At 32.9% G+C, this 12,702-nt stretch overlaps 1 protein-coding gene across 3 annotated transcripts in view; it reads left to right on the top strand.

The window, feature by feature from the left end:
- AIMP1 (aminoacyl tRNA synthetase complex interacting multifunctional protein 1) overlaps positions 1-12,702 on the top strand; it is a 39,829-nt gene that overhangs the window by 8,041 nt on the left and 19,086 nt on the right. For all 3 annotated transcript variants that reach the window (XM_038581975.1, XM_038581973.1, XM_038581974.1), the window contains exons 2-4: positions 7,061-7,194; positions 9,465-9,578; positions 12,014-12,181. In XM_038581975.1, the coding sequence (XP_038437903.1) occupies positions 7,086-7,194; positions 9,465-9,578; positions 12,014-12,181 (391 nt within the window). In that variant the 5' untranslated portion in view covers positions 7,061-7,085. The remainder of the gene's footprint in view (positions 1-7,060; positions 7,195-9,464; positions 9,579-12,013; positions 12,182-12,702) is intronic.

Genomic DNA, 12,702 nt, shown 5'->3' with positions numbered 1-12,702 from the left:
AATAGTTAAGCTTGCAAATTCCAAAGATAAAGAGACGATCCTTAAAGCAGCAAGAGACAAGAAATCCCTGACTTTTATGGGGAGGAGTATTAGGGTAACAGCAGACCTCTCCACAGAGACCTGGCAGGCCAGAAAGGGCTGGCAGGGTATATTCAGGGTCCTAAATGAGAAGAACATGCAACCAAGAATACTTCATCCAGCAAGGCTCTCATTCAGAATGGAAGGAGAGATAAAGAGCTTCCAAGATAGGCAGGAACTGAAAGAATATGTGACCTCCAAACCAGCTCTGCAAGAAATTTTAGGGGGACTCTCAAAATTCCCTTTAAGAAGAAGTCCAATGGAACAATCCACAGAAACAGGGACCGAATAGATATCATGATGACACTAAATTCATATCTTTCAATAGTAACTCTGAACGTGAACGGGCTTAATGACCCCATCAAAAGGCGCAGGGTGTCAGACTGGATAAAAAAGCAGGACCCTTCTATTTGCTGTCTCCAAGAGACTCATTTTAGACAGAAGGACACCTACAGCCTGAAAATAAAAGTTTGGAGAACCATTTACCATTCAAATGGTCCTCAAAAGAAAGCAGGGGTAGCCATCCTTATATCAGATAAACTAAAATTTACTCCGAAGACTGTAGTGAGAGATGAAGAGGGACACTATATCATACTTAAAGGATCTATCCAACAAGAGGACTTAACAATCCTCAATATATATGCCCCGAATGTGGGAGCTGCCAAATATATCAATCAATTAATAACCAAAGTTAAGACATACTTAGATAATAATACACTTATACTTGGTGACTTCAATCTAGCGCTTTCTATACTCGATAAGTTTTCTAAACACAACATCTCCAAAGAAAACTGTAGAAGACTTCTGAAAGAAATTGAGGAAGACAGAAAGAGATGGGAAAACATTCCATGCTCATGGATTGGCAGAATTAATATTGTGAAAATGTCAATGTTACCCAGGGCAATTTACACGTTTAATGCAATCCCTATCAAAAAACCATGGAGTTTCTTCAGAGTTAGAACAAATTATTTCAAGATTTGTGTGAAATCAGAAAAGACTCCGAATAGCCAGGGGAATTTTATTTTATTATTATTTTTTTTTATTTATTTATTTTTTTTTAGCCAGGGGAATTTTAAAAAAGAAAACCATATCTGGGGGCATCACAATGCCAGATTTCAGGTTGTACTACAAAGCTGTGGTCATCAAGACAGTGTGTTAGTGGCACAAAACACAGACACAAAGATCAATGGAACAGAATAGAGAATCCAGAAGTGGACCCTCAACTTTATGGTCAACTAATATTCGATAAAGGAGGAAAGACTATCCACTGGAAGAAAGTCTCTTCAATAAATGGTGCTGGGAAAATTGGACATCCACATGCAGAAGAATGAAACTAGACCACTCTCTTGCACCATACACAAAGATAAACTCAAAATGGATGAAAGATCTAAATGTGAGACAAGAGTCCATCAAAATCCTAGAGGAGAACACAGGCAACACCCTTTTTGAACTCGGCCACAGTAACTTCTTGCAAGATACATCCATGAAGGCAAAGGAAACAAAAGCAAAAATGAACTATTGGGACTTTATCAAGATAAGAAGCTTTTGCCCAGCAAAGGATACAGTCAACAAAACTAAAAGACAACCTACAGAATGGGAGAAGATATTTGCAAATGACATATCAGATAAAGGGCTAGTTTCCAGGGATCCCTGGGTGGCGCAGCGGTTTGGCGCCTGCCTTTGGCCCAGGGCGCGATCCTGGAGACCCAGGATCGAATCCCACATCAGGCTCCCGGTGCATGGAGCCTGCTTCTCCCTCTGCCTATGTCTCTGCCTCTCTCTCTCTCTCTGTGACTATCATAAATAAATAAAAATTAAAAAAAAAAAAAGGGCTAGTTTCCAAGATCTATAAAGAAATTATTAAACTCAACACCAAAGAAACAAACAATCCGATCATGAAATGGGCAAAAGACATGAAGAGAAATCTCACAGAGGAAGACATAGACATGGCCAACATGCACATGAGAAAATGCTCTGCATCACTTTGCCATCAGGGAAATACAAATCAAAACCACAACGAGATACCACCTGACACCAGTGAGAATGGGGGAAATTAACAAGGCAGGAAACCATAAATGTTGGAGAGGATGCGGAGAAAAGGGAACCCTCTTGCACTGTTGGTGGGAATGTGAAATGGTGCAGCCACTCTGGAAAACTGTGTGGAGGTTCCTCAAAGAGTTAAAAATAGACCTGCCCTACGACCCAGCAATTGCACTGTTGGGGATTTAACCCAAAGATTCAGATGCAATGAAACGCCAGGACACCTGCACCCCGATGTTTCTAGCAGCAATGTCCAGAATAGCCACACTGCGGAAGGAGCCTCAGTGTCCATCGAAAGATGGATGGATAAAGAAGATGTGGTTTATGTATACAATGGAATATTACTCAGCCATCAGAAATGACAAATACCGCCATTTGTTTCAACGTGAATGGAATTGGAGGGTATTGTGCTGAGTGAAATGAGTCAATCGGAGAAGGACAAACATTATATGGTCTCATTCATTTGGGGAATATAAATAATAGTGAAAGGGAATAGAAGGGACGGAGAAGAAATGGGTAGGGAATATCAGAAAGGGAGACAGAACATGAAGACTCCTAACTCTGGGAAATGAACTAGGGGCGGTGGAAGGGGAGGAGGGTAGGGGGTGGGGGTGAATGGGTGACGGGCACTGAGGGGGGCACTTGACGGGATGAGCACTGGGTGTTATTCTGTATGTTGGCATATTGAACACCAATAAAAAATAAATTTATTATTAAAAAATGAAATAAAGAAAAAGTAGGCACTGGTTAACAACTAGTGTGTTTTAGAGTCATTCTTGTTTTATTTTTGTCAAGAAAACTTGATTATTACGAGAAAAATGACTGCAAGCAAAAGTCCTCTCTTTTAATGAGGCTTCCTTTGTAGTATTTTTGTTGATACTGTGGCAGTTAAGGTATTAGAAATAACCTATCACTATAAATTTTGGAAAATTATTGGTTATTGCATAACCAGAGTTTGTCATAAGTAATTAGGAGGTACAGTATATTCAGGTCTTAAATTCATACAGTCTTAAGTTGTCTTAAGTTTGTGATTTCAGTGCATTTTTTTAAGACTTTATTTTTTAGGGCGGATTTAAATTCACAGCAAACTTGAGCAGAAAGTATATAGTGAATCTTAATTTTTTTCTCATCCTTAAATCAGAACATCTTATGTCATTTTCATAAAACAATTTTTCTCTTGGTATTCTTAGCCACTTTGTGCCTTTGGCAAAATGGTATGTATTGGCTCTTGCTGGATTGCTTTGCCTTCTGAGCTAAAGCTGGGAACTAGTACTATTAGTCCTTTGAAGGCTTTGACAAAGCATTCAGAGTGAAGTCTATATATCATTGAGTGTTCCTTCTTTGTGTACCATTTGTTTAAATAATGTTAAGTGTTGCTTTAGAGTTTTTGTAATTATGACAGTATCTATTCCTCGGGGAAGGGACAAAGATTTTTCAGTTGACTGTTGTCTTACTGTATTCCCCTGCACAGGAGTCCTTGGATATATTTTGTATACTATTATAAACACAAAATTTAGAATTAATGTAAATATATTATCACCCCCATAGACTGTATACCACTCATAAAGAAATTAAGGTGTGTTTAGCCACATTATATGGTTTCATTCATACAGGGAATATAAAAAATAGTGAGAGGGATTATAGGGGAAAGGAGAGAAAATGAGTGGGAAATATCAGAGAGGGAGACAGAACATGAGAGACTCCTAATTCTGGGAAACGAATAAGGGGTGATGGAAAGGGAGGTGGGCGGAGGAATGGGGTGACTGGGTGACAGGCACTGAGGGGGGCACTTGATGAGATGAGCAATGGGTGTTATATGTTGGCAAATTGAACTCCAATAAATATTCCAAAAAAAAAAAAAAAAACGGTGTGTTTAGCCAAATTATCTAAATATATTTTTAATATTAATGTGTATAATTTATATTTTTATTATTTGCTATGTTCTTAACCTTTAAGAAAATGTAAAAATCATACCTAAAGATCTACAAAATATCATGCCTATAGGAACCCACACTACTGTGAGCTTCTTAAAGTTGGGGATTGTACATACATCCTTTTTTGTGTTCCCAAAATTGTGCTTGATGCCTGTCATTTTTCAGCTACAGTTCATAGTATTCTATATAAGGAGAACATTCCTTATGTACCTCATGGTGTTGTGGTAATTAAATAAGTTAATATTGTGAAGTGCTTAGGAAAGGACCTGGCAAATACTAAAGACAAATGAAACAGTAGGTATTATTATTACCCAATAATACCTATCAGGAAGTTTGAGATGGCTTCTGTCATCCACAATTATTTTATATATATTTGAGTGGTTTATTAGGATCACTGTCTTCTCTCTCTGTTCTCAACATTTTAAGACTTCATGGCATATAGGGCTCCTATGTGCCGTAGTCCTTTAAGTATCAGACTCTTAATTTTGCTTCAGGTCTTGATATCAGGATTGTGACATGGAGCTACACGTCAGGCTCTGTCTCTCTCCCACACCCTGCTCCTGCACTTTCTATCTCTAAAATAAGTAAATAAAATCTTTTTTTTTTTTTAAGGCCTTCATGGCTTAAGTATGTTTTTCAGTAACATTTCTCTTTCTTACTAACATGTTTTTCCTTTATTTTTCATGTTTTATTTATATACTTTGGCTAAAAATGAATCCATGTTTACTGAATATTTCAAGTGATAACATTTCTCAATCCTAGTTTTATTTCAGTTTAGAGCTAGACCTTAATCTATGTATTTGTAGAGTTACAGCCAAATATATAAATTTTATTCCTTTTATATACATAATAAATATATAAAATATAGAGGTACACATTTTTCATCAGTATCATTCAAAGTATTACCACTTCCTCTTATCTTACTGTTTCTTCTTAGTGGCTCTATGTATGTGTTTAATATTTACAGCTCACTTTTGTAACTGTATTTTGCAGATAGTTAATAGATTTATCAACTCAGTAAGATTGTATCTGTTCTTTCCCTTAGCCTAGGTTTCATGATCTCTATTTTGTGAATTATTGTGAGTCTTAGTTTTGAGATTTTTTTATGTGAGTCAGGACACGAATTTCATGTTTTGCTTTATTACCACCTTAGCTGATACTTGTGAAATGACTTTGTACCCATTGGCAAATTCACAACACTTACACTTACTTAAATCCATTTGTTTCTGGCAGCCCAAGTGGCTCAGCGGTTTAGTGCTTCCTTCAGTCCAGGACCTGATCCTGGGGACCTGGGATTGAGTCCCACGTCGGGCTCCCTGCATGGAGCCTGCTTCTCCCTCTGCCTGTGTCTCTGCCTCTCTCTCTCTCTCTCTGTCTCTCATGAATAAATAAAATCTTAAAAAAAATCCATTTGTTTCTTATCAGTTATTTACTAGGGATTTTTCTAAAGCATATCATTAAGATCACATTTATTTTAATATCAAATTTTTCTTTGCTATAAAAATAAAAGCTAACAAATTATGCTAAATCAAATACTCATTACTTTTCTAGGGATAGCTATTTTCACATATTGAGTATACTTGATTGCTATGTTAGACTAAATAAAGACATTAAACTAAAAGAATGCTGTAAGGAGGATACTAAAAGTCCAGAAGAACATAGCTTTTTGTTTGTTTGTTTACTTTAACTTTCTTCATCTGTTAGTTTGTATTTTTCTCTAAAATTCTAAAACAACATTTGAGGAACAATAACAATATTCAGTATTCATGTTGTAAAAATTGGCTAAATATAAAGCTGGTTATCTTCATTTTCAATTTTTGTATTTTTTTTGCCTGTATTTTTTTAAACTGTTAAATAATAGCTCATATAGAAAATGAGCAGTTTACTATGTACTTTTTCAGATTAACTTCATTTATATTTTCTTCACTTACTACCATTTTTATTTTTTTCAGTTTTTTTTAGTGATTCTGTATTATAAATTGTCAACTTTAGCATAAAGTTTTTTGAAAATTGGTTCTTTTTTTAATTAAAAGGTAAACATTTCAGAATGTTCCTTTTTATACATATCGCATAATTTGAAATGTTCAAATGATCTTGTATTTGTTCATTATTAGCCAGTTTTTTCCTTTATCAAAAAATTTCACCATTTTATTGTATATCGCTTGTTTAAAGTCAGAATTACTTCAGCAACGTTTGTCTCATTACATTTTGTATTATAAATTGAAGCTAAACAGGTAAAAAAAGAACAATTTGTAGTATTAATGATTAATCTTTTTGTCAGTGTTACTATTTAATAGCAGTTTAAACTATAACATTGTGAGCTAACCTCAGAATGTTTGCTTATATGCATTTTTCTGCATAATGACAGGATGTTTTCTAATTTCTATGAATTATTATAAAATTAAAATCATAACTTTAACAAGGGTCACAGTATATATGCTGACATTTCTGAGTCATTAATATTGATATGTTAATTGATGACATTTTTCTTCTTTCCTAATCCATGTGTTTCTTCTTAAAATTGTACATAGTTAAACAGTAGAAATATCCAATATATAAAAAATAACATGTAAAGAGGGAATTCAGCAATTCTTAACTTTGGAACACTTCTAGTTTAGTTAAGGTTATTGTTATTCTTTTAGTATTTTTGTTTTGTCATGTTATTCAGCTGCATTTTATTATTTATTTATTTATTTATTTATTTATTTATTTATTTATTTTTTATTCAGCTGTATTTTAAAGCTTTCCAACCTAAAATGTGGTTAAGTAACATCTTTTTTGCATTTAGGGAAAAAAAATTGCCTCTTCCAAACATATTGAGAAATTAGTTGTTTAACATTTCTTCCGTTTGTTTGGTTTATTGCTGTGTATAGGAAAAGTGTTTTTCCTAGTGTATTGATCTGTTAGAGTAGAAGATGGTTTTCCTTTCAGACTCCTTGCTTATACTGTCCTGTACAATAAATTTATTCCTTCTACAGTGTTATTTACCACTTATGTTTTTCACTTAGGATTTCCTGCCGTTTCTTGGCAAAAATGGCAACTAATGGTACTGTTCTGAAGAGACTGGAACAGAAGGGTGCAGAAGCAGATCAAATTATTGAATATTTAAAGCAGCAAGTTGCTCTTCTTAAGGAGAAAGCAAGTAAGATTTTGCATTTTTGAAGAAGTTACTTAAAATGAATTCCTATGTTGACGGGACAAAAACTGTGTTTACCCCCATAAATTTACTTCATCATCTTGATCATAACTTTTAGATTCCTTTAATATTTTCATTTTGAGTAAAATGATTTTCTGGGATTAGGATAAATTAGAATTGGTATATAGTGAATGTAATGTAGAGAAAACAACGTATTATTTTAAGAATGCTAAAGGAAAATTAATGTTTAAAATAAGTTAGTTATAAAATTAGAATTTAAAATGAAGAAAATTGGATAAAATCAAATATGAACTCAAATTTATCTCTTCTAAGAATATACACTTGTATCACCCTCTGCTAAAGCATTTTCTGAAATGATTTTTCATTTTTTCCAATACTTCTTTAAGTTTACATAGAAATTGCTTATGTACAAAAATATGTACAAAAATAACATCTGAATTTCTGCTTTTAGGATTTACATTAATTTTTGTTTACTTAAAAGCAATTTCTCAATGGCTAATGTTAATGATATAATGAACATTCCCAAATCTTTTACAGTAACAAATAGAAATCAATGATTTTCTTTGCTGTATAAGATTGTGAATGGCTTACAGAATCAGTTCCTCTTCAAAATAATTTTTCTTTATTTTCTTTATTAATTTTACAATACTGCTTTAATTATTTCTTTTTTATAATGTTTTATAAGTGTTTTTTTCTTAAAATTCCCATCAATTTCTCTTATTTAAAATTTTTAATATTGTTTTTCATTAGTAAGATAAAGAAAGAGATTAATCAGTGCTTCTGTGAATTTTTTTTTCAGATGGATGGCTATTAGTGGCTATTAGCTTGACTAGCATTTCATTTTTGCTAATTGAAATAAAAAGGAACCCTCTTATATTTATTGTATATTTATTTTTTACCTTTATTATTATTTTTTGGTAGCCTATCTTGGATGGTTCTCAGTCTCATTGTTCCTGTATTATAGTAAATATTTCATAAAATCTTTTAATACTCTGTAAAGAAGATATTTCTTAGATAAAATGATCTACCTATACTCTTAATTTCAAAACATACAGTAACTATGTAATATATAGGAAAATTAAAAAGAAAGTAATTTATAAATAGTAGTAATAATAAAAATATGCATTTTAATGAGTAAATACTTAGGCAGGACTGTCCTACCAGGCATATGAGAGAGTCATATGCAATGTGGTTCCCATACATGGAATCACCAAGAATGCAATAGAAATGCTAATTGGTATGAGTGTGTATTTAGTCTGCCTTTATGTAGGCAAGTCTGATGCCAGAAGCAACTTTCAGTTGTGCTATTTATTTACTCAGAATGGTGGATAATTCTTAGGGAAAACTGTGAACAAAACAAAGTAGAGTCTGCTCTTGATTTATATGATACCTGATTTATAGAAAATTCAGGGTATAATGAAAATGTTTAATAATATTTTGTGTTTATTTATAAAAAATAGAGTCTAGGTTCAAATAACAGGATTTTTACCTACACAAATGTACAATGGGTTACTAGAAAATTCTGCAGAATGTGAGACAGCTTATTATTTCAGAGGTGTATCTAGCATATTTCAGGATATCTGACATTCCTGACTTCTGCCCATTAAATGCCCGACATGACTCTATTATTTGTGACAACCAAGAATACCCCCACAGATTTTAAAAGTCCTACCTAGGGAGCAGTATCAATCGCACTGAGAATCATTGGTTTTCTTTTATTCTTTTGTATGCCCTATTGCTCACCTTTAACACACATATCATATTTTGAGGAAATCTTTGAAGCTATTTCACTCATTGAACGTTTGGCCAGCTCAGTCTGAGACATTAGGAGTAAAAGATTATTCAGGTACTTTTAAAAGGTAATGATTAAAAAGAAAGAATAAGAATAGTTTTTTTTATGGTTTGCTATTAGATCTTGGCTTTAAAAAAACTAATGTGTCTAATACTTGCCTCATGCTGATAGTTTATGGTTGACACTTTTAGTCTGTTTCTTAAGTTGTCGTTAGCATCTTTATGGAAGCTAGGAAATGATTCATAAGCAAACTTTTCTGGTCCATTATTATTTCACAGATAATAATCTCTTTTTCTCTTTTGTCATGTTTTCTAATAAATACTAAATGATATAAAGGAATTGGCAAACATTTGGTTATTGGTATTATCCTAATTATGTTAATATAGCTATGCCCTTCAAGTAGTATTATAAGAAAACTTTTAGAAAACATGGCTATATCTTACTAAGATTTTCTTAATCCTAGTTTTGCAGGCAACTTTGAGAGAAGAGAAGAAACTTCGAGTTGAAAATGCTAAATTAAAGAAGGAAATTGAAGAATTGAAACAAGAGCTAATTCAGGCAGAAATTCAAAATGGAGGTGATTAAATATAGAAATAATAGGTTATTTTGATTTATGATAATAGTATTATATCCTTGATTGTTAAATTAGATATTATGCTTGATTTTTCATGTTATCCCCGCAGTAGCCCTTCTCATGCAATCATCTTCTTTTACAGAAGAGGAAATGGAGACTTAGAAAAGGCAAATGATCTTGCCTGAGCTCATGCAAAAAAGTGCAGACCTATGCTTTTAGTGATGTTGAACATGTTTTCATGTGTTTGTTGGCCATCTGTATGTCTTTGGAAAAGAGCATTATTCTGGCATTCCTGACTTCTGCCAATTCATGTGCCTGTGCCTGAATTCATTGGATTATTATTTTTGTTTATTTTTGGTGTTGAACTATAAAGTTCTGTGTGTATTTTGGATATTAAGCTCTTAGCAAATATATCATTTGCAAATACCTTCTGTCATTCAGTTGGTTGCCTTTTTGTTTTGTCAATGGTTCCCTTTGCTGTGGAAAAGCTTTTTATTCTGGTATAGTCCTAATAGTTTAGTTTTGTTTTTGTTTCCCTTGCTTCAGGAGACATATTTAGAAAAATGTTGCTGTAGCCAATGTCAAATTACTGCCTATGTTTTTTTCTAGGAATTTTATGGTTTCAGGTCTCTATGTCTAGGTCTTTATCCATTTTGAGTTTATTTTGTATATTGTGTAAGGAGTTTCATTCTTTTGCATGTAGCTGTCCAGTTTTCCCAACACCATTTGTTGAAGACTTTTTTCTGTTGTATATTGTTACCTCATCAGGGAAATCCTATTGTATGCCGGAAACTAATAGAGAGAGCTATATATTAATTATACTTGGATTTAAAACAACTATGCTTTTAATCTCTGTGCTATATACTTCAACTTGATCATCACTGTTCCCTATTAAATAGTTATTGAAAATAAGTTGTAATAATATGTAGCTGACATTTATTACGTTTTACTATATGCCAGGCACTGTGTGCAAAGTGCTTCATGTACATTATATATTTTATCCTTGATATTTTGTGTATACAGATGTCCTTGTTTTATACATGAGGAAATAGAAGCTTACGAGTATAAAGTAATTTGCCTGAAATCATAATTTTTAAGTTAGCCAACTCAGCATATAATTATAATTTCAAATATTATATTGGAAATAAAAATTTTAAATTTACTGAATTATTTTAAGGGAATCTAAATAAATTTACATCATTTTAAAACAACGATAATAATAGCTCCATTACAATTTCAAAGTACTACACAGAAAGGCATATAATTGTATTATAGAAAATCCTTCCTAAGTGAGTTAAGGAGGCCCAAGTATGGTGAAAGTCTCTTACTGCTTCCTTTTGAACTATCCTGTCAGTGAGTGAATTATTTTGAATGCTGTAGTATGAGCTCTATCCCTAGTGAGCTAGACAAAATTAAAGAAAAATCAATGTGTGCTTACAGCTATCAACTAAAGAGAATATCATTTGTCAGTGGAAGATCTGATCCTTTCTAAGACAAGGAGATTTGGAATACAGGTATAGAATTAAACAGTTTAAATATTAACAATGTAAATTACTTTTCATTTTATCAGTTCTAAAAGATTGCCCTGGAATATTTTAAACTCTGATCTTTTTAATGAAGTACTAAAGCAGATCAACAATTTGAATTAATGTATTGCATTCTGTTGAATGGTGAAACAAAATAAGGGTAGGGTAGATGGAGTGTCACATTACTAAAAGAAGCAAGAGCCTCCAGGGAACTTAAAAATACCTCAGAAAAGTGGTCTGAAAATTGGCCAGAATTTAAGCCACATCAAAATCCCTCACAGGATTATGTTTTTCCATACTCACTAGGCTATGAGAGTGTTTTTAACATTGCTGAAGAAGTTTTCTTCCTTAAAAAAGTTGTTTTTTTGACATAGAATGGACATGTCTCTCCACTAATTCTGATATTAAAATGACTATTATTTAAACACTTTCCCAGTTGTTTGTGCAATATAAAAGAAAACCTGAGTGAAATGCATGCTATCTTGCCAAACTATGAAAGGATAGTCTCAGAAGACAGGCTGCTTGAGTAGAAATTCTTATTTTCCTACTGACTGTGTGTATGATGGGCCACTTTTTTAACTTCTGTATGGCTCATGTTGATCATCTGTAAATAGGGATGTCAATAGAAATTACTGCTTTTGGTGAATTTATGAGAATTACAAGAGTTAATTCATGTAAAGCAGTTTAAAAAGTGTCCGGGACATAGTCCATAATAAATATTAGTTATTGTTGTTATCTATGTTTTTCTCAGTTATTAGTGATTAAATGAGAATCGCTTATTTAACTTTTATCTTGGTTAAAATGTACTTAATTTCTTGGCAGCCATTCTACAGTCTTGGTAGAGACTTGATAATCAAATGCAGTGAATTTTTCTTTCATAATGACTCTATCTTAATTTATTTTCTGTATCAGTGAAACAAATACCATTTCCATCTGGTACTCTGCTGCAAGCTAATTCCATGGTTTCTGAAAATGTGATACAGTCTAGACCAATAACAACTATATCTTCTGGTGCCAAAGAACAGATAGGAGGAGGAGAAGCAGAAGAAAAGAAGATGAAAGAGAAAATTGAAGTGAAAGGTATTTTTAACCTTTAAGGTTATTTGGCTCTTGACTGATTTATCAGATGTCATCACTTTTGATAATAATAGTGGTGTCAAAAAGAAAGTTGAAACCTTTATTAACTAGAATAAAGTTAGGAATAGTATGATACTACAGCATGGAAACTGGGCTCTAAAGGATGTGTGAAGACTGACCAAGTCGATAGGGTAAGAATGTTGTATTTTAGGTAGAGTATATTTTAAGATAACTAAAAACATAGAAAGTAGAGATTAAGCATAGAGGCCCATAGTTTGGTATGACTAAATTTTAGTGTGTATTTCAGTTTCAGAGAAGTCACAGGTAGGAAGTTACCTTGGGACTAGTTGTGACGAAAGGAAAAGGGATAGTCTAGTCAAAGGAGAATGTCTGAACTAACTAAGGTATAGGGGTGTAAACATTTTAGGAACCCATAAAAACTGGAATGGAAAGTATATCACCATCCACTTAGATTGCCAGACTAGAAATGTTACAGTTAACCTATTGCCCTCTCTCAATTTCCA

Source organism: Canis lupus, chromosome 32, assembly GCF_011100685.1.
Source record: "Canis lupus familiaris isolate Mischka breed German Shepherd chromosome 32, alternate assembly UU_Cfam_GSD_1.0, whole genome shotgun sequence".
NCBI classification, from domain to species: domain Eukaryota; kingdom Metazoa; phylum Chordata; class Mammalia; order Carnivora; family Canidae; genus Canis; species Canis lupus.
This window is presented reverse-complemented; position numbering and strand designations above follow the sequence as displayed.